This window comes from Zootoca vivipara, chromosome 4 (genome assembly GCF_963506605.1).
Source record: "Zootoca vivipara chromosome 4, rZooViv1.1, whole genome shotgun sequence".
NCBI lineage: Eukaryota > Metazoa > Chordata > Lepidosauria > Squamata > Lacertidae > Zootoca > Zootoca vivipara.
In genome coordinates, this window is record NC_083279.1 from 51,278,024 (window position 1) to 51,301,653 (window position 23,630).

Here is a 23,630-nt window from a genome sequence, read left to right on the forward strand (position 1 = left end):
CCTGGATTTATATGGGAGGGGCAGAACCAAGCTATCTGCGATGCGACTGGTCAGTTAAGTATTTTTATTTATTTACTTGATTTGGGGAGGGTGCCTTAGCTACGCCCATGGTATACTCAGCCTTGATCCCTGGGACCAAGAATCAAGGCGGCTGACACGAAGCAAGACAGATAAAATACAAAAAGCTAAAAACATAACATATAATGATTAAAAACTAAACAGAATCGAAACAAATTATTAAAATACTGCTACTAAAAGCACAGCACTCTTAAAAAGCCCTTTCTTAAGGGGGGAGCGGTAAAGAGTCAGGAAATAAGCCTTCAAATCTGGGGAGGCAAATATTTGCGGCAGAACTTCGCCAACTCGTAGGATTTCGCTTGGCACAGGCGACCGTGAAGGCCCAGCCTCCGAGGATGGAAACGGCGCCGACAGGCCGAATAGCAGAGCTCTCGGCGCGCGCGGACGTCGCAACGCCGCAGTTCAGGGCGCCCTCGCCAGGGCAGGAAAGAGGCGGCCGCGGCGGGGCTGACGAGCTTTCCGATTGGCCGGGGTCCGCGCGGCAACCTGGAGGCGCCTCTTTCCGCCCTCAAGGCGGAGCCTCCTCCTCCAGCCGCGCGCCAAGTTCGTATCTTGCAGCCGGACGCCGCCGAGTCCGACGCCGACCCCGCTCCACTTCTTGCTTTCCTCCGCCGCCATGTGCTCCGTGGTCCCCGGCTACTCCCCCAGCTTCAAGAAGCCTCCCGAGGTGCTGCGCCTGAAGAGGAAAAGGGCGCGGAGAAGCGACGCGGAGCCCGGCCACTCTCCCAGCGCGCCCGCCGCCGCCCCTTGCGCGCTCGGCGGCTCGGCTCTGTCCCCTCGGCCCTACCCAGGGAGCCGCAGGCGGAACCCCTTCTCGAGCCTGGAGAACAGCCCGCGTCCTCCGCCAGGGACCGGCCAGTCCCTCTCTCCGGCCAGGAAACCGAGGGCGGGCGGCGCGCCCAGCTGCTCCCGCGGCCAGGTAAGGCGGTCTCCCCCTCCAGCTATGGAAGGCGTTGCGATGGACGGCATTCGGGGCGGGAAAGCGCTGCGCTGCAATTCTCCCAGTTTCCCTGCGCCCTTCTTTCTGTTTGCTAATGTGCACGCCCCGCCTCCGAATTTAAACTCGTTCGATTATCATAGGGCAGCCAAAGCGCATTATTTATTTGGGTCGTTTCGAAACGGATTGATATTAAGGCCGTTTATCGAAATGTGGTATTGGCACGCTTTTTCTTTTTTGCTGCATTGCTGTTTCTGGTAATTTTGGGGGAAATATTCGATAACTAGGTAAAAGCGCCTTGGTGATTTTTCTTGAAAGAAAAGGTGGCGCATACCTTATTCTAATAATATTTATGCGGGAAAGCACATGGGAGGAGACAGCGTCGGTATCAAAAGTAATCAAGCAGGACCCTAGGTTGTGCGAGTTTAAATGGTGGAGTCTTTAGCTTTCATCCAAGAAACTTGGACAAGCACACATTTCATTGTGCACTTTACACGCAAGTAGACCAGCAGGGCACCAATCCCATAAATGTCACCTGCACAGTGTCCCCAAACTTCAGCCATTTACTGGTTACTGTTTCTCTTCCAGAAACAAAAAAAACAAAACAAAAAAAATCACCTGTGGCATAAAATGTCCCAGGTATGCATTGAGTTGGGTTGTATTTACTACATCAGCCAATGTTAGTACTGTAGATTGGGATAGTAACAACACCCCACTCTTATAGGAAAATGGTAAAGGTGTGAAGTGTCTGTTGACACAAACTATGTAACTTGTTGGGAGACATTTTTCTAACCTAGGACAGGTTTCTTAATTGAGTTAGAAAAATAGTCCACAATTGTTATGTATTTTTGTTACTATGTTACATATTTTGTGTTTTTTATATAGTAAACTACTCTGTAATTCTTGGATGAAGGGCAGTATAAAAATTAATAAGTAATATAATACAGATTAATAAAGCATGCCCGTTGATACTTAAGGGATGAGTACATAAGAATATCTAGGGTTGAACTTAGCAGAGTGACAGAATTTTTTCCTTTTTTTAAAATAAAAAAAAAGCTAAACACTGTAGTGGATTATTTTATTCACTGTTCACTGAATCTTCCTTTGGTGTTCTCTTAACTTTGAAACTTTTCCCAGTTTTTAAATGGTCTACAAGACGATGAGGCTATTTGGAAAGAAGAGTTTTCTGAAGCAACATCTGTTGACTCATTGATCAATGTAAGAATCATTGTAACTGTTAAATGTATCTATATATGAGAATCTTGAATTTATTTTATCACACAGGGCTGAAGCCCCTTGCCTTTTGAATGCAACTGGGTATGTGGAAAGGAAAGGCTGTAGTTTTTGCTGGCTAACTTGAGTCATTCATGCTGCTTGGGGCACGGTCAGATAAACTGATGGGGCTGATAGTGGGTGCTTTTTTTTCTTCATCACTAGAGTACACCTATTATGCTTTCTAAAAAGCAACAATCTTTTCTACTCTTCACTAATATAGGTTTATATGTAAAACAATGCTGCCTTAATGCTAGCAAAGGAAGGTCATGCTTCTTATAAACATTTAAGTGATGGCATTTTAATGAAGGAGCTGCTTCCTTGTAATTTTTTTCAATGTTTACATTTTTCAAGGACCCATATCTGGCCATTTCCAATACTGACGTTTCTTCCTCACCAAGTTATGAATTTCCTGCGGACTGGAGTATTAAAACTCGCCTTCTGTTCACATCTTCCCAATCATTTGCATGGGCAGATCACTTAAAAGCACAAGAAGAATCCCTAGGATACGTCCAGCATTGTAGAGGAGCATTAATAAACTTGCCTCAAAGTATTCAGGTAATTCGTTCTGTTGAACCATTGATCAGGAGAATAGACTAGAGACACTCAGGTAGAAAGGTGCCAATTCATACCTGCAGTGAGATGTTCAGCACAGTAAATATTTTTAAAACCTGCATGGCCAATCATGTCTTCCTAGCATGTGCAAACTGCCTTCTTCTCAATGTTTTATGGTGTATATTGAGCAGGACAATATTGATGAAAAGATCTTGGCTCTGTGATGGATTTTTGCCGTATATAGATCCTTTTTCCTCAGTAGCACTGTGAATCTGAGACAAGTGATATAAGACTCCCTAGTCCTCCGGTGTTACCAGTGTGACATCGGTAACTTACCAGGCTAACTTTATTCAGAAAGGAATAATCTGCCTGCAAAGAACATTCTGAATCACCTGATGTTTTGTGTGTCAAAAAGATAAAACTTAGGATAATTGGTTATGGTTATAAAAATGGTGGTATTTTTTTACGTAGAGAAATTAAAACAGGATTGGGCCTACCCCAAAACATACAAATAGGCTTCTTATTCAGCTTATTAACCCTTAGAATCTCTATTAACCCTATAGCTGCAAAGGGACCTACCACTGCACTCATCGGCACCAATACATGGTACTGTCCCTGAAGAGTACTATAGCAAAAGGGTGGCGCTGTGGTCTAAATCACTGAGCCTCTTGGGCTTGACAGGGTGAGCACCTGTTGCTCTGTCCCAGCTTCTGCCAACCTGGCAGTTTGAAAGCATACCAGTGCAAATAGATAAATCTGGCACTCGTCATGGTCCTCCATGCGCCAGTAGTGGTTTAGTCATGCTGGCCACATGTCCCGGAAAGCTGTCTGTGGACAAACTCTGGCTTCCTCGACCTGTAAAGCAAGATGAGTGCCACACCCCATAGTCGCCTTTGACTGGACATAACCATCCAGGAGTCCTTTACCTTTTACCTACTATAAAGCTAAAGGTACCCCTGACCATTAGGTCCAGTAATGGATGACTCTGGGGTTGCACGCTCATCTCGCTCTATAGGCCAAGGGAGCCAATGTTTGTCCGCAGACAGCTTCCAGGTCATGTGGCCAGCATGACTAAGCCACTTCTGGTGGACCAGAGCAACACACAGAAACGCCATTTACCTTCCCGCCGGAGTGGTACCTATTTATATACTTGCACTTTGATATGCTTTTAAACTGTTAGGTGGGCAGGAGCTGGGACCAAACAACGGGAGCCCACCCCACTGTGGGGATTTGAACCACCGACCTTCTGATCAGCAAGCCCTAGGCTTTGTGGTTTAGACCCACAGCGCCACTATAGCTCCCTTTAAATGTACAGTTATACCTCTATATACCAATGCTGCGGGTTGCATACAACATGGGTTACGAACGCGCCGAACCTGAAAGTAACGGAACGGGTTACTTCCTGGTTCGGTGATTCGCGCAGACATGCCAAATGATGTCACATGTATGCGCAGAAGTGCCAAATTGTGCGGCGAGGATGCGCAGATTCAGCGCTTCAGGTTGAGTACTGCTCTGGATGCATATGAGCCTCCAGAACGGATCCCGTTCGCATCCAGAGGTACCACTCGATGCAAAATATATCACTCAGGCTGGAGTTGTTATAGGCCTTTCAGCCTACAGGGTAAATATGAATGAAGATTTTTCAGACATCTTATGAATAGCTTAAAAAATGTAATTTCAACATTTTGCTATCTTAGGAACCGAAGCTCTCCACAGAACTCCGATGTGCTTTCCAGCAAAGCCTTGTATATTGGCTTCATCCTTTCCTGCCGTGGCTAAAGCTGTTCCCTCGTATTGGAGCAGATAGAAAAATGACTGGGAAAAATAATCCTTGGTCCTATGATGAAGGGCTCCAACATGTTCTCATGAGTGAATGGTGAGTTGAAGTGAATGGAAACACATCACCAAGCAGCTAAGAGTCAAATAGCACTGATTTTCACAGGATATTTTCATAACTACCACCACATTACCAAATTTGAGTTGAGTTATAATGCAAAATCAAGGAATTCATTCTCAATAAGTATAGCAGCTTTAGTTCTGGAGCCAAATGCACTTTGCATGCAAATGCTTACAAAAATCTGGACACTGCTATTTCAGATAAGAAGCTATATTTGGAGAGGGGAAATTTATAGAAGGGAGGAGGTATTTGTTTTCCTCTCCACCCTTTCTCTGCTCTCAAGCAGCTTTCCCCTCTATAATGTTCAAAACATAAGCATCCCATTATTTTCGCACCTCCAGTCCTACTCTAAAATTTCTCTCCTGTGTAAAGCAACTTTCCACTTTAAAAAGCAGTGCTATGTAAGGTGCTATTTGGCAACTTCAAGTTGTGAAACGAATAAACATTACAAGCTGTGTTCTGTGGAATAAATATGCATTAATCCACAATGTCAGTCTCCAAGATAGGACTACTGTGGATAAGGATATCCTGATTTCCCAGTGTCAGAAACTTGTGGCCTCCAAGCAGTTGTTTGACTGCAACTCCCATCTTCCTTGCATGGGAATCAGGAGTCCAACAAGTTCTGGAGGACCAAATGTTCTTTGTCCATTACTTGCTGCCATTCACTTGGCCAGTGTTTCCTTTTTTGACCTGGAGAAGGTGTCTCTGTGTGTACATGTGTACACGCTTTGGTTATCTACTCAGGTTGGTGATTTTTGTTTTAAAGGCATTTTGTCCATTTGTGTGAATGCGTGTGATTTGCTTTTGATGTGTGTTTTGCCTTGTTTTCCAGAAGTTTATATCTCAGGCTTCCCTTAATCAGCATTCTGCCATTTCATCATTATCATCATCATTATTGCTGTTCTCAATCCGTTTAGATTTTCAGTTAAAATGTCAGTAGCTTGGCTTTGCTACTAGCAACTTCCCCTCAACTCTATGTGTGCTCTGTTACCTCTTTCTGTCAAGGTCATGCTAACAATAATAGTGAGGCCAGAAGGAGCCTGGGTTTCACTCTCTTTCTTTCTCTCTTTGTCTTTCTGGTGTGCTGTTCTGTATGCTTAGTGTTAAGATTTAGACTTATTTTAAGTTATTGTAAGTTTACATTAAGTCTGCTGCAACTGGGTTTTTTATGGACAGTGCCAATCCTGAATGTATTGGATTTGTGACCGTTATGCTCATTTGCCTTCAGTAGCAGTAAAGCTCTGCTGGATGAAATGCCTCAGGTCTACAGTGGTACCTTGGTTTACAACCATAATCAGTTCTAGAGGTTTATTTGTAAACCCAAACAGGTTGTAACCCAAGGTGCGCTTTCAACAATGGGGCCCCCCAAAAAATATTGATAGTAATAAAAAAAATGGGTTGTAATCCCAAAAAAGGTTGCAAACTGGGACACACACTTCTGGGTTTGATGTGTTTGTAATCCGAAACATATGCAAACCAAGACGTATGCAAACCAAGGTGCCACTGTATTGTTTGGGAATCCTGCATCGTGTTTAAATTTTTGCTCTGCTAACTATACGTTGGAATCTACTGTGGATCAATATTGAGTAGAATTTCAATGTCAGAAGGTGGGGTGAGAATTGTCCCCCATCCTGTCCTCTGTCTGTGGCTAGTGGAAAAGACAGCAGCTAGATTTGTCTGTTCTTGACCTGTAAGTGGTCTCACTCCCCACACACCAGAAGTATATTTCAGGTTAACTACCAACTTCCTGTTGTAAACTATTCTCTGTGGGCGAGTAGTTTTGTTGTCTCTGTGATTTGTTTCCCTCAGTTTTGCTGTTGCCAAATTGCAGGCTGATCATTCTGCACCTTGATTCTTTACCTTGCAGGTGTCTCAGTTTTACTTCCCTTTATAATCTGCTGAGAGCCAAGCTTTGCCCCTACTTCTACGTTTGCACTTACCAGTTCACGGTGTTGTTCCGTGCAGCAGGGCTTGCTGGAAGTGATGTGATCACTGCGCTAATTTCACCCACAACTAGAGGCTTAAGGGAATCCATGCGAAATGAAGGTGAGAGCACTGTATTTTTAAGCCAAATGACTTACAAAAGCCCTCTTGTATATTGTCTCTACACCATTAATTTGCTTTTTCCACCCCTTCTCAGGTATTGAATTTTTTTTACCTTTTCAAGAAGTTAGAAAAAGGAAATCGAATATGTTGGCATCTCACTTAGAAACAGGATTTGCTATTGACTCTGAAACAACAGGCAAGGATGCTGAGAATGAAGAGTATGTAGTTCTTGTTATGGGGTCTTTCTTGTTGGAAAAGCTGGCTCTGTCTTGTTGCATTTTTCTAGCACAAAAACTACCTTTCTGATGCAAGATAAATAGTTATTTATTTTACGTCCGAACTGATTTCTGTATTAATAGATGGCTCACATGTTGCGACCTACTAAAGTGGTGTCTCTTTGCTTAGGGGACGAGGAATGAGTGATGCTGATGACGATGAAGGATTTTCATGGTTGGAGGAGATGGGAGTACAAGACAAGATTAAAAAGCCAGATACAATTTCTATCAAACTGTATCCTTTCAAAAGTGAAACACTTCCTTAAGTTGTGATTTAAAGCTGTGTGAAAGACTTGTTTAATATACAGCTGAGAAAGCAACACTCAACTACTAAGAGGTAGGAACATTTGGTGCTTGTTCCTGATATTTGGACAACACGGTATACTGACTGCAAAACGCTTGTTAGGATTTTGAGTACCCGCTGCTGGCTAGTGTGATTGGTATAAATCACATGAGATGTCTGAGAAGAGTGTGGGAACGCTGAAGGTCTTATCTCTTCCATCTGAGCGTGTTATTGTACTTTACTTTCACTTTTGCAGTATGCAACACTTTGTTCTGCCAGAGTTTGGAGAACACAGACGTGATTATGGATTCTCTGTATAGACACTAAATAAAACTTAGTTTAGACCTACGGATGTTTCCTCCTCCTTGCTGCGAGATGCCTGAAGACTTCTGTGCACTTTTCATAAGAGAAGTGTCGCAGAAAGGCACTCTGGAGTGAAGGGGCATGCCATTCCAGAGACATGCCTGTTAGGAGACGCTCAGAGGATATGGGGGTCTAACAGTTCTATGTTCAGTTAAACTCATTTTGATACGGATTATATATCAGTGCAAGTGGGATGATTGCCAAGGATGGTTAGGAAAGGGCCTTCCTTTCTACTGCTCCTTATCAGGTACATAACACGCCAGTGCTGAGGGATCTGAGATGGTTTTGCATACAAAGCCCTAAAAAAATCTCTGGCTCAGGTTACCTGAAAATCCATCTTTCTCTTCACTGCTCGGTAAGGGTGCTGTGACCAGTAATTGGACTCACAATAGTTTTGCCATGTCCTGGTGTATCAGCTTCTGCTAACCTGGAGGTGTTGTGGAATTGCCTTCCCTGCAGCTCTTGAAGACACACCAGTTTAGGCAGACTTTCCCCTGAACTAAGCTTGTGTTTTTATGTTAACTTTTAATTATGCTTCTTAATATTGTATGTTTTAATTAAGGATGTCCATATGTTGCTGCACATTTTAATTATGGGTTCGTTTCATAGCTGTAAACTATAAGCAGCATGTAGATGAATTAATAGTACTGAAGTAGGCAAGAGTCATATTGGCTAGCAGTTTCAGATACCCTTGATGTGGTAGGACTAGCACATCAAGGTATGAGGAAATCACATACTTTTTTCCACAGCAGGCTTTTTCCGTGGGAGGCAGGGATTGTTTCTTTGCAAGTATGGCAAGATCAAAGCTTTTTCATAGCTAGGCGAATTATTAAGATTTCTGATAGCTAAAATTTAAATACCCTGTTTCTCATATTTTAAGACATACCCATAAAATAAGCCATAGCAGCATTTTTAAGCATTCAAGGAATATAAGCCATACCCCGAAAATAAGACATAGTGATAGGCGCAGCAGCAATGCCGGCCGTGGCAGGAGGAGGAGGAAAAAAATAAGACATCCCTTGAAAATAAGCCATAGTGTGTTTTTTTGAGGAAAAAATAAATATAAGACGTGTCTTATAATATGAGAAACACGGTAGAAACAGTACAGTTAAGTATTAAAGTGTATTTAAAGCACATTCCTTGCCTCTGAGACAAGGGTGAAATGTGTCTTTACCTTGTAATCACATGCAAAAATTAAATAAGGTTCCGACTTTCAACTTGTATTGACTTTGTATTCATCTTCTGCTGTTATGTGTGTATGTATATATATACCTTTCCCTTGACATTTGGTCTGCAGCTGTAAGGAGAGAAATGAGGTACAAATGGATCACAAGCCCGAATCTGTTGTGCTGGTGAAAGGAACAAACACATTCACTTTGCTAAACTTCTTGATAAATTGCAAGAGCTTAGTGGCTGCTGCAGGCCCTCAGGCTGGCATCCCTCCAACACTGCTGTCACCAGTTGCTTTTAGAGGGGCAACAATGCAAACACTCAAGGTAAAAATCACTGCAAAGTGATTTCACATATTGCTGGCTTTATGGTGGGGGAGGAATGGCTTGTGTGAACACTGGTGGCAGGATGGGGAAGCTCATTTCTTGGATTTGCCTTCTCCTTGCAGCTTCTTGTGCCCTTTGAAAATCTCTTATGGGGGGATGGGGGGGTTGCAAGGATAATTGGAGAAAATTGGCTTCACCCAGTCCTGTTAGTGGGGTCCTCACCTTCTGTGAAAGAAAGGAGACCTCTTTGTAGAAGACTCTGTTAGCATCCAACTTGCCAAATTTAATTCCTGGAATCTGTTACTAATCATTATCACTTAGCATGACTATTGTTGGTCTGATAATTTACCATGTGTTTCAAAATGCCTGCCTCTATGATTCCACGCGCCCGTGCCTGCATATCAGTATAACATGAAATGATTGCATGCTGCTACCAGACATTTGCCTTAGTATTATATCATACGGTGCAGCAAGAATCAACTTTTTAAGAATTTCTCTTAGAATCTAGAGATAGAAACTTGTGTTGCTCTTAGCAACCATTTGCTTTGTCTCCATTAGCCTAAATCAGCTGTACTAGCCACTCCCTATAGTAAACCATACATTCATGCACTCAAATTATGTAATGTTTTAAGTTCTTAATACTGGAGGTGGTAGCCGGGCTTTTTGCATGTGGGCAGAGGGCAGAATCCAAGTGCATATTTTGTGATTCTACTAGAATTTTTAATAGGCAGGGCTTGAAGTTGTTGTAAATTCTCCCTTTTTTGTAATTCATCCGCATGACACCATGCTTACCCCCTTCTTCTTGAGCATCTATCAATGGTGTGTTCACATTCCTTCTGGTTTGTAGATTGCAACCATTTAAATGCTTAGTCTCATTTATGACCACATACTTTCAGTTTCTTGACTTTCCTCCAGTACTATTCCCCTGTAATTGCTGCCTTGTCTTTCCTATACATAGAATTGACTCACTGTTAAACTTTGGATGCATAAAAAGGTTAGCTTTAATTTCAATGTTTTTGAACCTTCGTGTCATAATGCTTAATATTTTTTTTCCTAAGGCTCGAAGCATAAATGTGCGGGCACAGGTCCAATCACATTACAAAGATTTATTTAGTCTGGAGATTGTTGGTCCTGTCATGCCTCACTCTATGCATTCCTTGTCCATGCTGCTCAAATCTGCTCAGAATGGATCTTACTCTGCTGCGTGTTATACACATGACCCAACAGCAGTGTTCAACACAAGCATCAGTAATGAACAGAGCATAAAAGAGGTAAGGAGATTTTACTTAACATGCATCTGAATTGGGAAGAATCTGATTAACAGAAAAGAGAAAGCATGCTAGCCCTGTTATAGGTGTCACATAATACCCATTCTGCATTTGTAAGAAATGGATCTTTTAGTGTCATGCCACCTACATTCTGGAACCCCCTGCCTATTGACACTAGGCAGACATATTCACTGTATTCTGACACCTGTTGTAAACATTTTTGTTTAGACAAGCCTACCCCATACATGGGACGCGGGTGGCGCTGTGGATTAAACCACAGAGCCTAGGGCTTGCCGATCAGAAGGTCGGCGGTTCAAATCCCCGCAACAGGGTGAGCTCCCGTTGTTCGGTCCCAGCTCCTGCCAACCTAGCAGTTCAAAAGCACGTCAAAAGTGCAAGTAGATAAATAGGTACCGCTACAGCGGGAAGGTAAACAGTGTTTCCATGTACTGCTCTGGTTCGCCAGAAGCGGCTTAGTCATGCTGGCCACATGACCTGGAAGCTGTACGCCGGCTCCCTCAGCCAATAACGCGAGTTTAGGGCCGCAACCCCAGAGTCGGTCATGACTGGACCTAATGGTCAGGGGTCCCTTTACCTTTACCCCATACATGTAAAATGATGGTGTATTTTTAAATGTTTTTAGTTTCTTGCTGTTTTATCTTTTGATTGTTTTAAAGAGTTTTTATTATTATATTGAATTATTTTCTTTGTACAAATTCTTTTCTTTAACAAAGCGGTGTGTGAACTTTAAAAAATAAATGGTTCCATGAGTGCTCAAAGGATAGGCTGTGTGGTAGGCTCTGTTCCCTCGTGAAATGACCTGTTATTGAATAAGAAATTGTACTAGTAATACTTTTCTGAATTTTTACAGGAACCCCATCGCAAGGACCTTAAGAAATGTGGATTGCATCCGAACACTTTAGAACAGCTTATTCTTTGTCCAACATTAGGAAAGTCATCCATAAGGCTCCTAGAAATGAACAATTATGCCTACACATGGAAGGCATAAACAAGCAATATCGGTCAATGAGGAATTGCCATTGACGTTCCTGAGATGTTTAAGCCATGTTGGGTGGGTACAATAGCATTCTGCCAATAACAAATTGTACATGTTAATGTGCAAAACCTACTAGCTAGATTAGACTTCCGAAGCAGAGCTGATGGAAAACTGCATATTCTGTGTTGTATAGTTAGCTCAACCTTTTCCTCTTTTTTATGATTGAAACATTCATATTTATAGATTTTTAATTAAACTTAAACCCTAGAATATTGTGTGTTTTCTTTGAAGCTAAAAGGCAGAAGTTTGAGATAATTTGTTTTACCCTGCAGAATAGTCATGCATTAAGTAAACCATTTGGTTCATTATAAACAGGACAAATTGCACTAGACAGTAAATAAGGAACTTGTGCTGCTTTATTGACCAAGCCGAGTACAACATCATCGTTCTACATCCGAATCCAGTTATAGCTGAAAATTCAGTTACCACAAATGTATACATTCACATCAGGCATTGTGTTTGACTCAAATTACAGTTTCATGTTTCTTCTACCAAACATGCAGGCAGGTAAATTTATATTGCAGTTATTATTTCTGTTGCTGGATGTGCTTCATTCTCACAAGTGTAATTTTTTTCTGAGCTAGACAATTTTGCTAAACTCAATGGCATTTGGATAGGGGGAATAGCAATAGTTAGCATCATCCAGCAACCGTATCCACTTTCTCTTTGCAGAAAAAAATAGGAGGGCCTGGCACTTGTCTATAATGAGCTACCAGTCATTGTGACTGTAAACTTAAGACTACACAGCTTTAACAGAAAGTTTACCAAAAACTATGGGAACTGCATCATGGTACAAAACAGTCAAAACTTTAAATTTTATATTGAAGGTAAAGATTGGTTGAGCTTTAAAACAAATTACAGATAACTCCATAGTCATGTGTTTGGATTTTTAGTAATTTAAGAAATGATGGCATCACTAACATCAATATACATACCAAAACCATGTGATTTAAATATTTTCCATGTACAAAAAGAAAAGCCTGAAGGTGTCTGTACAGTTTTTACAATGAGCTGCTAATGTATTTACAAAACCACAAAAGAGAAATATCATTTGCGTAGAATAAAAATATATAGGATGTCAATATAAAAACAGTTGTTTAGTTGTGTGAGGCACTCCTGAAGTTGGTGGCATTAGCCAAGAGCTCCTTTGGTACGAGTCCCAATGCCTGCAGAGCCACAGTAGCAGCCATGGCTTTAGCATGCTTCTTATTAGGACTGACACTGTTAGGCTTGTATTCAATTCCATTGACCAATACCTGTAAGACAAATAAAAACAGGATGCATGTAAGACTTATGTATCACATTTCTCCTTCCTACTGAAGACTAAAATTTTAAGGCCACACAGCTCTCTTAGTTTCTTGCATACCTCCAAACTCAGGTGCTGTCAAGGAGTTATCCCTTACATCTGAGCCCAAGCCTAAGGCTTGTCCACAAAGTTAAACAATAGGATTCAAATTGTTCGTGTGACTTGCAATGTATAATCCCTTGATAAAAATATTGGTTTGGGTAAAAAAAACAATCCTTCTGATGTGGTCAGCGCAATTTCTTTGGGTTGGATACAAAGATTCCCTTCATCTAATGGAAGGTCTCCTTCCATCAGCAGAAGGGAACCTCCAGCTCCAACCATTTGTTTTTATGTGACGTCATCTTAGGTTAAAAACTGCAAACGGGGAAACAAAGCAAAATGCACTTTCTAAAAAGGCAAGTATAAGTATTTGCTTTGTGGGCTCAAAATGCACAAGTTTTGAAATTCTTATTTATTAAGGACCTTCCACACATGTCCCAAGGCAAGGTACAAATATAATAAAAAGTTACAAAATAGTATACAAATAAGAGATGAGGTTAAAAAGAAAACAAAATGGATACTGTGTTGCTGTGAGAGGATTTGGAGCCATGGGAAGAGTATAATAGTTCAACATTTCTTGCGTGCTATTGTAAGCATTCACTTTTAAGTGCTAAAATTCATTTCTAAGATAACTGACCATTACGAGAACATTCTAGCTTACCTTAAAGAGAAAATGCTTATTGTGTTCAGGTCGATTATCGTTCACCAATGCGAATATGGGAGGCATCCATCTTCGTTTGTTACAGACTTCCAGCAATGCAGAAACTGGGTGTTTGCCTTAACAACAACAGGTTTTGTTTTAGAAATGTAGAAATACCACAATCAGCAGAATTACTAATTCTGCCTCAGACCAGGTCAAATGTTTAGTTCATCTGTCCATATTCTCTGCTAAGGGGTGGGTGGGAAGTGCTTTTCGGCTCAAAGGTTACATATTCCTTCATAGCTATTCCTTCCAGCAACCACATGCCAGTGGTGGGCTTGGCCAGACACTGGAAGTGGCTCTGACCTTTGCACAGGAGGCCACAGGCCAATCATGTAAACATCACAGCCACACACGAACCTCTCCAACCTCCATTCAGGTAAGCCAGAGGCATCATCACAGTCAAGCAAAGCACTTGAGAGGTGTGGCCTGCAGAGCAGACATGGGCTGGGAGAGTCCCAATAATTGTACAGAGAGACCTATGGGCCACCTTTGGTCCCTGGCCCTAAGGTTCCCCACCCCTGGGGTCCTGACAGCAGCTCTCCAGGGTCTCTGGACCCTGCTACCTGATTTTTAAAACTGGAAATGCAAAGGATTGAACCCAAGACTTTCTATATTGCTGTACCCATGAGATATGGTCGCTCTCCTTGAATTTTTAAGTCTCACCTGAAAGATCTTTCACTGCGCTGAAAGGTCCATGTCTCTTCTGTGTCTTTTCTCCCACCGCAACCAAGCCTGAAGAAAGCACATTTAAAAGTTTTCATAAGCTACCAAAACCTGGTAGCAGGAATCAATGTAACATAACCGGTATAGCTGGCAACCACACCATACATACTCAGAAACCTCTTGGGTGGGCCAAATGCACTCTTATCTTACCTAGGGTTTCTATAGTATCAAAATACCTAGTAAATGCTCATACTATGAGATGTAGTGGCAATGTAGTTACTGGCCCTTGGCTGGTTCTGAAACCTGTAAGCTTAAGTGATCACACATCAGATGTTCTCTCTAGTACATCCAAATATAAATGCAAGTCCTGACCCCATTTGGTTTAAGTCAGTGGAACAGTGCACCACAGAAACTGGTGTTCTTGAATTCACATACCAAAAGGAGCAACCTTGGCTTTTACTTGAATGAAAGCCAAATATTTAACAAAACCATAGCAGATGACATAAATTTCCAGTAAACACAGGAATTCACACAACTAGGGCCACAGCAGATTTTTGGGTTGTTTTTTTTGGCAGAGTTGAACAACCTACCCACCATGCAATTATCACCCAAAGACCCATCTAGTCTACTGTTCTGTTTTTCCCAGTGGCCAACCAGATACCTATGGGAAGCCCGCAAACACAATTATCCCTCTGCTCACTGGTGACCCAACACCTGGTATTCAGAGGCATGCTGCTGCTAACAGAGGCAATACAAGGTCATCATGCCTAGTGGCAATTGATAAGACATACTCCTTGAAAGTATAAGCTCTTTTTAAAGCCCTCCAAGTTGGGGGCATTACTATATCCTCTGGCAGTGAATTCCGTATTTTATCAGGCAAGCAAGTTGGGCCACACAATGTTGAGTTATAGAAAACCAGGAACATTTTCAAGCAGTAACTTCCCATTAGTCATCTAATGACTTGGATAATAACTTTCCTTCAATAAACAGAACTCGAGGCTTTCCCACATCATCTCTGCATTCCCCCATGGCTTGGAAAAGAAACCTGTGAGGGTAAGAGAGATCTTCCAAGACAGGCTGACATGCAGCACAGAAGACTGTAGAAGGAAGGGCTTTCGATGAAAAATGTCACCTTGTGTAAGCAGAAATGCCTTCCGCTTGCACAAGCGCACATTGAGATCAAAACCAATGTTTTTATTAAAATATCCTCTCAAGTACCAAACATCCACTATATTAAGTACAGTCTTCTTTTTAAGTTTTTACTGAAGCTGTAATATTTATATTGAACCAAGCATAACTAAGATATATAACGTTATCTGTTGAAGGGTATACAATTATTGGAAACCAGCAAATAAATTTCTTTTTATATGTTAGCCGGGAGCTGGTTGAAGTTAAGAATAAAAATTAGAATAAAAAATGCATGTTTTAGAACAGCGTTTCTCAACCGCTGTTCCGCGGCACGAGACGCTGGCTGGTGTGCTGCGACGTGCGGCAACGAGAAGGGTGATTTGCATTGTCACATGCCTGGCGGCCGCCAATACACAACACTTACCCGCCGGAAAGCAATATTTGGCAAGTGTTTCTTACGGTCATAATTATAATATAGGGCGGCACAGAGTTAAATTTTTTAACTTTTTAAATGGTGGTGTGCCTCGTGATTTTTTTCACGGAACTAGTGTGCTGTGGCCCAAAAAAGGTTGAGAAACACTGTTTTAGAATACCACCCTGGCCAAACCTTTGTCAGGCTTTACATTCCATATTTGGCCTCAGCAGAAGTAGTGAAGCTAACATACAACGTAATGTATAAAGCATTCAAAATGTGCCCTTGCCTGTCTTAAATCAAACTAGAAATTAGTACAGAGAAAATGTTCTAGGACAGTCATAGGCAACCTTGGCTCCCCAGATGTTTTGGAACTACAACTCCCATGATCCCTGACCACTGGCCCTGTTAGCTAGGTATCATGGAAGTTGTAGTTCCAAAACATCTGGAGAGCCAAGGTTGCCTATGCCTGTTCTAGGAAAACAAATGGATGGTAAAAGGACCTCTGACCATTAAGTCCAGTCGCGGATGACTCTGGGGCTGCGGCACTCATCTCGCTTTATTGGCGCCTTTTACCTTCCCGCCAGAGCGGTACGTATTTATCTACTTGCACCTTGATGTGCTTTTGAACTGCTAGGTTGGCAGGAACAGGGACCAAGCAACGGGAGCTCACCCCGTCATGGGGATTCGAACCGCCAACCTTCGGAATGGCAAGGCCTAGGCTCTGTGGTTTAACCCACAGTGCCACCCATGTCTCAAATGGACAGTACATAACATTTTTACATAAAAATGGAACGACTAAAGAAAAATTAGGCTTGATTTCTGGGTCAGCCACTCAAGAAAGAACTGTTTAAGAAATGGGAGTTAGGTCATTTTTGTACCTTATTTGGGGGGGGGGGAACAATTACAGAGACTTCTGATCTTCTGCATCACTTTAAGAGGGCTCATTCTGCACCAGAGAAGCAATGACCCAGATACAGAAATTCTTTCATAAGGAAGACATTATTGCTGGTATTTGGCTGCACACATTATTATCTGATTCACTCAACCCCTACAACAGGCAATAAGGCACTGGCACAGTATCGTTTCGTGTGGTATGTATTGTACATCAGAAGTGTTGGGATGAAAGTGCTGAATGTAGGGTACCAAAGCCTTCCTGGCTTACACAGGATTTCTATTCAGAACAAGAATCCTCACAAAGGCACCTGCTTCCCCAATGGACTGGGACAAATCAGTATGAAGTTGTCAACCTCAGAGAAAACAACTCACCTTTCCGATCAGTCTTAAAATCCACTAGAATTGGTTCCTTGTTTCCTTCTTTATTTTTACCCAAGCCTTCTCCTTCTCTCCATCCCATTTTCCTCATGAGTTGGGCTCCCATTCCTCCAGTTACAGGGGCAGCTCTCAGAAACTGATCCTACCCAAAGAAAAAAAGTAAAAAGGAACCCTTCATTTAGCACTCTGAAGAAAAACTACAGAACTTTCTAAGTTCTAAGCTTCTATTAACTAAGCTTCTAACTATCAACTATCAAAGAAATAGGCATGTTTTTACATTACATGCATTGAAGAAATCTACCTAGACATATTCTTAAAGTAAAAGTTTCAATCAGAAAGTGGAAATATAAATATCCACTGCTTATATATACACATAATATATTTTACAAGCATTTTAAATAGTAGCACTTTGGTTCCAATGCATCTCTTCTCATCTTGTGGAAACATTTAACTGGCAAAATGTGTGCCATGTATACCTAGTTACTGAATAGAAAAAGCAAACATTTACACATATTTTAAATATAAAAAAAACAATTTCTCCCACTTTATTACACAACTGTACAATTATTTTCCACCTGAAAATCCCTGTGCATGATACAAGCAATTCTTTAAAAGAAAAAAAGAACTTGGCCACACAACTCAGCAGTAGCCTGTGACAACTGCTTCAAATAACCACAAGTGTCATATTATTATTATTTAATGCTGTAAGATCAAACATAGGTTTTAAAACATTGTATCAGCTTTAAGTACTTTTAAAAACTCCTTAAATTTTTACGTACCTAGGCCTCGATGGCCGCAGTGTTGTGAATAGTAGGGCTGGCATTGACCGTGGCAAGAAGGCAGCTACAAGGCAGATTTGGCCCTGAAACAAGTTTCCATATAGAGGGGTGAAAGTTCACAGGCTATTCTGTGAACTATCATCTCTCTTTTCTGCCCCACCCAATGACCCAACGCAACGAACGGCTTGTGTTAATAATATACATTGGTAGCATCAACACAATATATTATTCTCACGTTCTCGTTTACAAAGGCACAAAGCTTAGTATTTGAGTATCAACCTACACATCGAGTATTTCTTTGCTTTCATTCTACATTTCATTCATTTTCATTTACTGAAAATAGATTGCAAAAAGCAAATGAAGAGTACAATCTTCCTTATGATTTCCTCTTCATCGCAGACAATTATGGCACACACCCAGTTCAATATGAATCCCCATATGGTGATGTTAAGAAACCAAAGAGCAACATTTCCAGAACATGTGTGACTTCAGTTCCACAGGTATACCCATAATTAAAACTGCTGCCTGTAATCATGCAATAATTGGATATTACTCTGGGGGGGAATGCTCTGGTATAAGGAAAGGCAAAACTGAGACAGATATTACCTCTCATGGAAACGTTTTGACTGGTGCAAGCCATGCAGTTTGTGTACATAGAGACATGTTAGCTGTTGCCAGTTACCAACTGCTTTGAGTTGATGCACCTAGAAGGGCATTTACTTACTTCCATTTTCATCCTCCCCTCTCCTTTCCAGGAACCTCTCATTAGAAAAGGGCAACCATGCAGAGGATACAAACCCCAGTCAATGTCACCCAGGGCTCCGACTCCTCTTTTGCACCTGCTTTGTAATGATAGAATGTTCATCAACAATGTCTGGTTCAGCACCAATGTGTATCCAGTTCACAAAGACGACAGAGACCAACTTCCTGACCAAGGTCTTTTGAAGGTTGCAAGAGCTTCTCATATACTTTCCAAAAATCATTGGCTGTGCATGTTTGTGTGTTACAAGAATAGCCCTTTCAGGTGTAAAAGCAAAAGAACACAACCTTTAATGGGTATTTTGCTTAGAAAGGTGGGGTATACATTTTAATAAAATTAAGGTTTTATTCAATTGTCTCCCGCTGCTCATAGAATGCTCTTTGCTCCAGTGGATGCTTCCATTAACAGAAGAGGGAAGGGAGTGGGTTTCCCCCCCAAAAAAAATCTTTTTCCTGCAGCTGCTCATGCCATGTCCCATGCTGTTCAAAAGAGTCTTCCAACCAACTGAAGTAGACTGGGAGGGAGAGTGTTGTGGAAACCACCTCCCCACCTCCACTCATAGAAACCTCTGCCAGTCAAAGGGATACAGCTGGCTGAAGTTTTAAATGCAGTTCAGCTCTGAAAAGCACCTCTGTAAAAACGACATCCCCTTTCCTAATTGGCTTGGCAGGATAGTCATAACAGATACAGCCAGATACATTTTACGATGCAATCCAAATGAAGCCTTCTGCTCAAGTCCAACTGAAAACAGTAGTGCTGAGGCTACATGTGTACCCACTTATTGTAAGCCCCACTGAACTCAATGGGACTTATTTTTAAGGAGGTGTGTAGGCCTGCACTGCTAAGTACTTAATAGTGCATTGAAGTGGTATTTATTTCAATGGGACTTCAGCATACCTTGCTCTCTGGATAGTACCTCACAACTCCTTATCAAATGCAGCAGAGTCAAGGAAGCTAATTCTGTTAATTAGAAATTTACAACCCAAGCAAGCCTTTAAAGTCCCACAAATTATTTCAGAAACTTTTCTAACAGTAGTGATACGTGGCTTTCACTATCTAGATGTTAATTATATACAGCAACTGCCAACATAGTAAAACAGGCTGCCAGGTTTATACGCTACCATAATGTTTATAGACTTTTTATAAGCACAGAAAACATTATGTGGAAACTGAACCACTGCTTGAAGTGACAGAAACACAATTCCATTTTGACATAATTCACAACCCTTCTATTTCAATCTGTTCTAAAAATTCACACAAAAGTACTAACTGGTATAGTTACAATGTGTGGTATAGTCAAAGTAGGATTAATTTTCACTTAAGTAAGCTACTGTTAGCAAGGCCAACAATTTGAATCATGTGGGGAATGTCTAAAGATCCTAAAAGTTAGATATAATTAACAGCAAGATTAATTTAAAAGCAAATGTTTAATAGAAGCAGCAAGAAAGAGCAATGGGAAAACTGGTATTTTATTTTGATAGCTACCCAAAGGCATTCATGTTTTCATTTAAATATTGTCACTTCTATGGCACTTTATCATGTGTGAATCTTCAAATTTTCCTACGCCACGCAAAACTAGTTGAGCTTTAGGTCTTTTACCACTAGATGGTGCTAAGCTATTTCCTCTTCATGAGGTAGGAAAGGGCTGATAGGTTCATCTTCAATTCACAGGACAAGGAATTGAAACCTGATATGCAGGACCTAGTGATAAGAACTGTGTGTACAAGGAGAGGAGGGAATTGACACTGGCACACACACAAAAAGAAAAGACCAATGCAATATCTAGACTGGCACAAGAAGAGTTAGAAACCAAAGAGGTAAGAAATTACAATTTACCAGATTCATTCAATGCCAAGAGAAGCCCACACAAATGGGAACTCCAGGAATACCCAATCCTGGGTGCAAGGGTGAATACCTATAAGAAAAACACAGAACGGACTACAGTGAGCAGACCAAGTCTGCCACTGATAGTATTTGCAATATTTATAATTATTTTAGAAGTTAAACTTAATACCAGTGCTTTACAGAGAACCTCTTCTGATCCAAATAAATATTTCTCAGCTACAGACACCAGGACTTCCTCATCTACAAACATAGTGGTTATTATAGTTTTCTGTACATGGATAAAGGCATGGTAATATGGTACGTGAATTACAATGGACAGCGGCAGAGAAGTTGCCAGGAGTGGAGAAACCTTTTAGCCCAGAGGCCTGATGGGTCGACTTTGGCAAGTGGGTGAAACCTACTCAGCTTTCAATCATCTGACATTATGACATCAGATGGATAGGTGGGCGGTCCCACCCATCTGTCAAGAGTTGACCTGCAGAGTAGATGAAGGAATCAACTGCTCTGCCCACTAGCTGATGAGAGGAACATTCAATCCTGCTCTCTGTAGGGGTCTGCTTCGCCCTAGACCCTAAACTATGGGGGCAAGGATGTGATTTGGGGGAAATGGCCTTGCAGGCAAAATTGGACTCCCTGGCAACCAAAGTTGGTCTACAGGCCAGAGGTTCCCCATCCCTGCTCTATGCCTGTACTTGTACCTATGGTTAACAAGCCCAGGTGGTCAAGCATGCTGCTGAACAAGCAAAGACGGAAGAGGAAAACAGCAAGAAAGGTTGCCAGTGCAGTCAAATCTAATAACACACAATGCAACATTTTGCACTTAGCATAGGTTTTGCATGTTTACTTTCTATAATATGCTTCTTCCTAAATTCAGGAAGCTGAGATTGGTGTAACATGGCCACTAATGTGAAAATTAAGAATACAATCTTGGTGAATGGATTGGGAGCTGCACAGGGTAGTGAAATTCTAGAACAGTATCCAACTAAGTCATATCCTAACTAAGCAGACGCCCTGAGATCAATGGACTTGTGCATGATTTACTTCAATTAGCTTCTGCTTCCTGATCACTAGAAACCGCAATCTAGTTCCATTCTGCTTTCTGAGTCTTCAGAAAAAGCGCAATGTATTTTTCCAAGCTGTTTTCTGCAACCACAATGGCAGAAACACACCTTTTAAAAATGCTGAAATTTCCAGGGTGCTAATTGCCAGATTCTGCATTTCTAAAGTGGGTGGGTGGGTGTGCGTGCATGTGTACGCACGCAAGTGCACACACATTTGTATGTGTGCAGACTTGCAGCTGAAACTATTTCCCTTGAAATATATTACCCATAGAAAGCGAAAGATTACTTTTGTGACAGAACACATCCAGCCTTCATGAGAAATAGATATTTAACGTATCCTCATCATGTTTAACTTACATGTAGAGAAAAAATACCATGCGCGGTGAGGTACCTGTGGTCCTCCAGCATGGCCAGGTCAGGGATGATGGGAGTTGTAGTCCAGCAACACAACTCAGGTTTCTCATGCCTGATGTACTTCCAAGCAAGCTTTTGTTTTTTTTAACGGTTAGATACATGGGCTACTACTTAAGCCTCCGGAGAGAATCCTGAATTAGTGAAACAATTTCCCCACTTTTTAGAAGCGTATACACCAATCCAGCTCCTTAAGAGAAATTAAAACGTCTGTCCTTGCTCACAATTTCCTTGTTTGTTGTTATCACAAAATGCTTACTTTGTTGGAGATCTTGCAATTGCTCTCAGGAAACATTAATATTGGCAGTCACTGATTTCTGAAGTTAGGGAAGATCATCATTACAGTCCAACACCAATGAAGCACTACCCCTCTCTCCTAAAATTGTTTCACCTGGGCACTCTCAGCAGCACGAATCCTGTTCATTGCAGCAATCACAAAGGTCAGCGTAGTCAGGGCCCTCCAGATCCTGAAGTGGGACACAGTACTGGGACAGGGGAAGCTTCAGAACAGCACAGCATTCAGAACAGCTACAGCATTCATGCAAACGTTCTCACCTTTTCGCCCTCCACTCATTCACAACATTCTGCATCATGCTAGAGCTCTGGAAGGGCTGTCCCCTTCCTTCCAGTAATACCATACAGTGCCAGTTCTCCATTTCACAAATCTTTTCACTTCTCTCATTTAGCAAACAGGATGTAGAAGAATATTATAAACTTTCTATCACTTGGGGTGCCCAAAGATCTTTTTGTGTACATGGTGACATACTACATTAGCTTTTCTACAAATATGTTATTATAAAAGACAATCGTATCACGGCTCCCGAACGCCTTGGGAGTCAAATGGTTCTGCTCCCGAATGATCAAAAACCGGAAGTGAGTGTTTTTGAACATTCTTTCGGAAGCCAAACGTCCAACGGGGCTTCCGTGGCTTCCGATTGGCTGCAGGAAATCGAACGTTTCAGAAGTCAAATGGACTTCCGGAACGGATTCTGTTCGACTTCCAAGGTACGACTGTAATAAATCCAATTGTGCACATATGACTGTAGTCCCAAGATGTAAGCCTCAGTGGATACTATGAAACTTATTTTTGAGTAAACGTGTGCAGAATTGAACTGCAGCTAGACTCCAAAGAACTTTAGGCATTCCCAGTGAAACTTTCACTCAGCCCATATCACCTTCCCTTCAGTTTCAAAAGAAGCTTTCTATATGGCATGGAGGACTGTTTCTCCAGAAACAGACTTCCCACAGGCACATGGAATTAGTTGTGCAGTTCTTTGAAACTAGGCACAAGTATTTTAAAAGCATTCCCTCCAAAGAGCCTCTGGTGCTTCAACATAAACTTGAACTGGTAAGTAAATAAAGTAATCCTAAAGGAAGAATGAATGTCTTGCACGTGTGCTGTGAATGAGTTTAATATATTTGCATTTGTGAACTAATTACATCATTGATAATGCAAAACAGAAATATTTCTGCCTGAAAGTGTTCTTTTCAGAATACTGTTCAACAACCTAATGCCCAAACATTTGATATCACACTACTAAAAGTCAAACAAATTTAAATAAAACCAAACAACAAATTGCTACTGGGTTTGTTTTTTAATGTGGCCTTCTTTCTATCCCATGAAGCATATTAACAAGAATATCTCTCAAGTTAACTCTATAGTGACTGAATTTTGTTATGCTTTGCCAAACCTAATTTTAAAAAATTAAAAATGCAACACT

General features: G+C 41.4%; 2 protein-coding genes across 4 annotated transcripts in view; one reads left to right on the forward strand and one right to left on the reverse strand.

The window, feature by feature from the left end:
- Nucleotides 1-513: 513 nt before the first annotated feature.
- On the forward strand, nucleotides 514-12,485 carry DONSON (DNA replication fork stabilization factor DONSON). Its single transcript, XM_035116682.2, has 10 exons — nucleotides 514-997; nucleotides 2,153-2,233; nucleotides 2,642-2,845; nucleotides 4,540-4,718; nucleotides 6,607-6,785; nucleotides 6,880-7,003; nucleotides 7,191-7,295; nucleotides 9,004-9,202; nucleotides 10,261-10,473; nucleotides 11,342-12,485. Exons 1-10 carry the CDS (start codon nucleotides 695-697, stop codon nucleotides 11,477-11,479), a joined length of 1,725 nt encoding a protein of 574 aa, XP_034972573.1. The 5' UTR covers nucleotides 514-694; the 3' UTR covers nucleotides 11,480-12,485.
- SON (SON DNA and RNA binding protein) overlaps nucleotides 11,866-23,630 on the reverse strand; it is a 36,499-nt gene continuing 24,734 nt past the window's right edge. Inside the window, exons 9-12 of one of the 3 annotated variants that reach the window (XM_035114623.2) lie at nucleotides 17,048-17,195; nucleotides 14,239-14,307; nucleotides 13,534-13,649; nucleotides 11,866-12,783 (exon numbers count right to left, since the gene is read on the reverse strand). In XM_035114623.2, coding sequence (XP_034970514.2) covers nucleotides 12,625-12,783; nucleotides 13,534-13,649; nucleotides 14,239-14,307; nucleotides 17,048-17,195 — 492 coding nt within the window. In that variant the 3' untranslated portion in view covers nucleotides 11,866-12,624. Of the gene's footprint in view, nucleotides 12,784-13,533; nucleotides 13,650-14,238; nucleotides 14,308-17,047; nucleotides 17,196-17,832; nucleotides 18,675-20,428; nucleotides 20,508-23,630 lie in introns of those variants that run through there. The other 2 variants (XR_004692562.2, XR_009557479.1) reach the window with 2 other exon arrangements.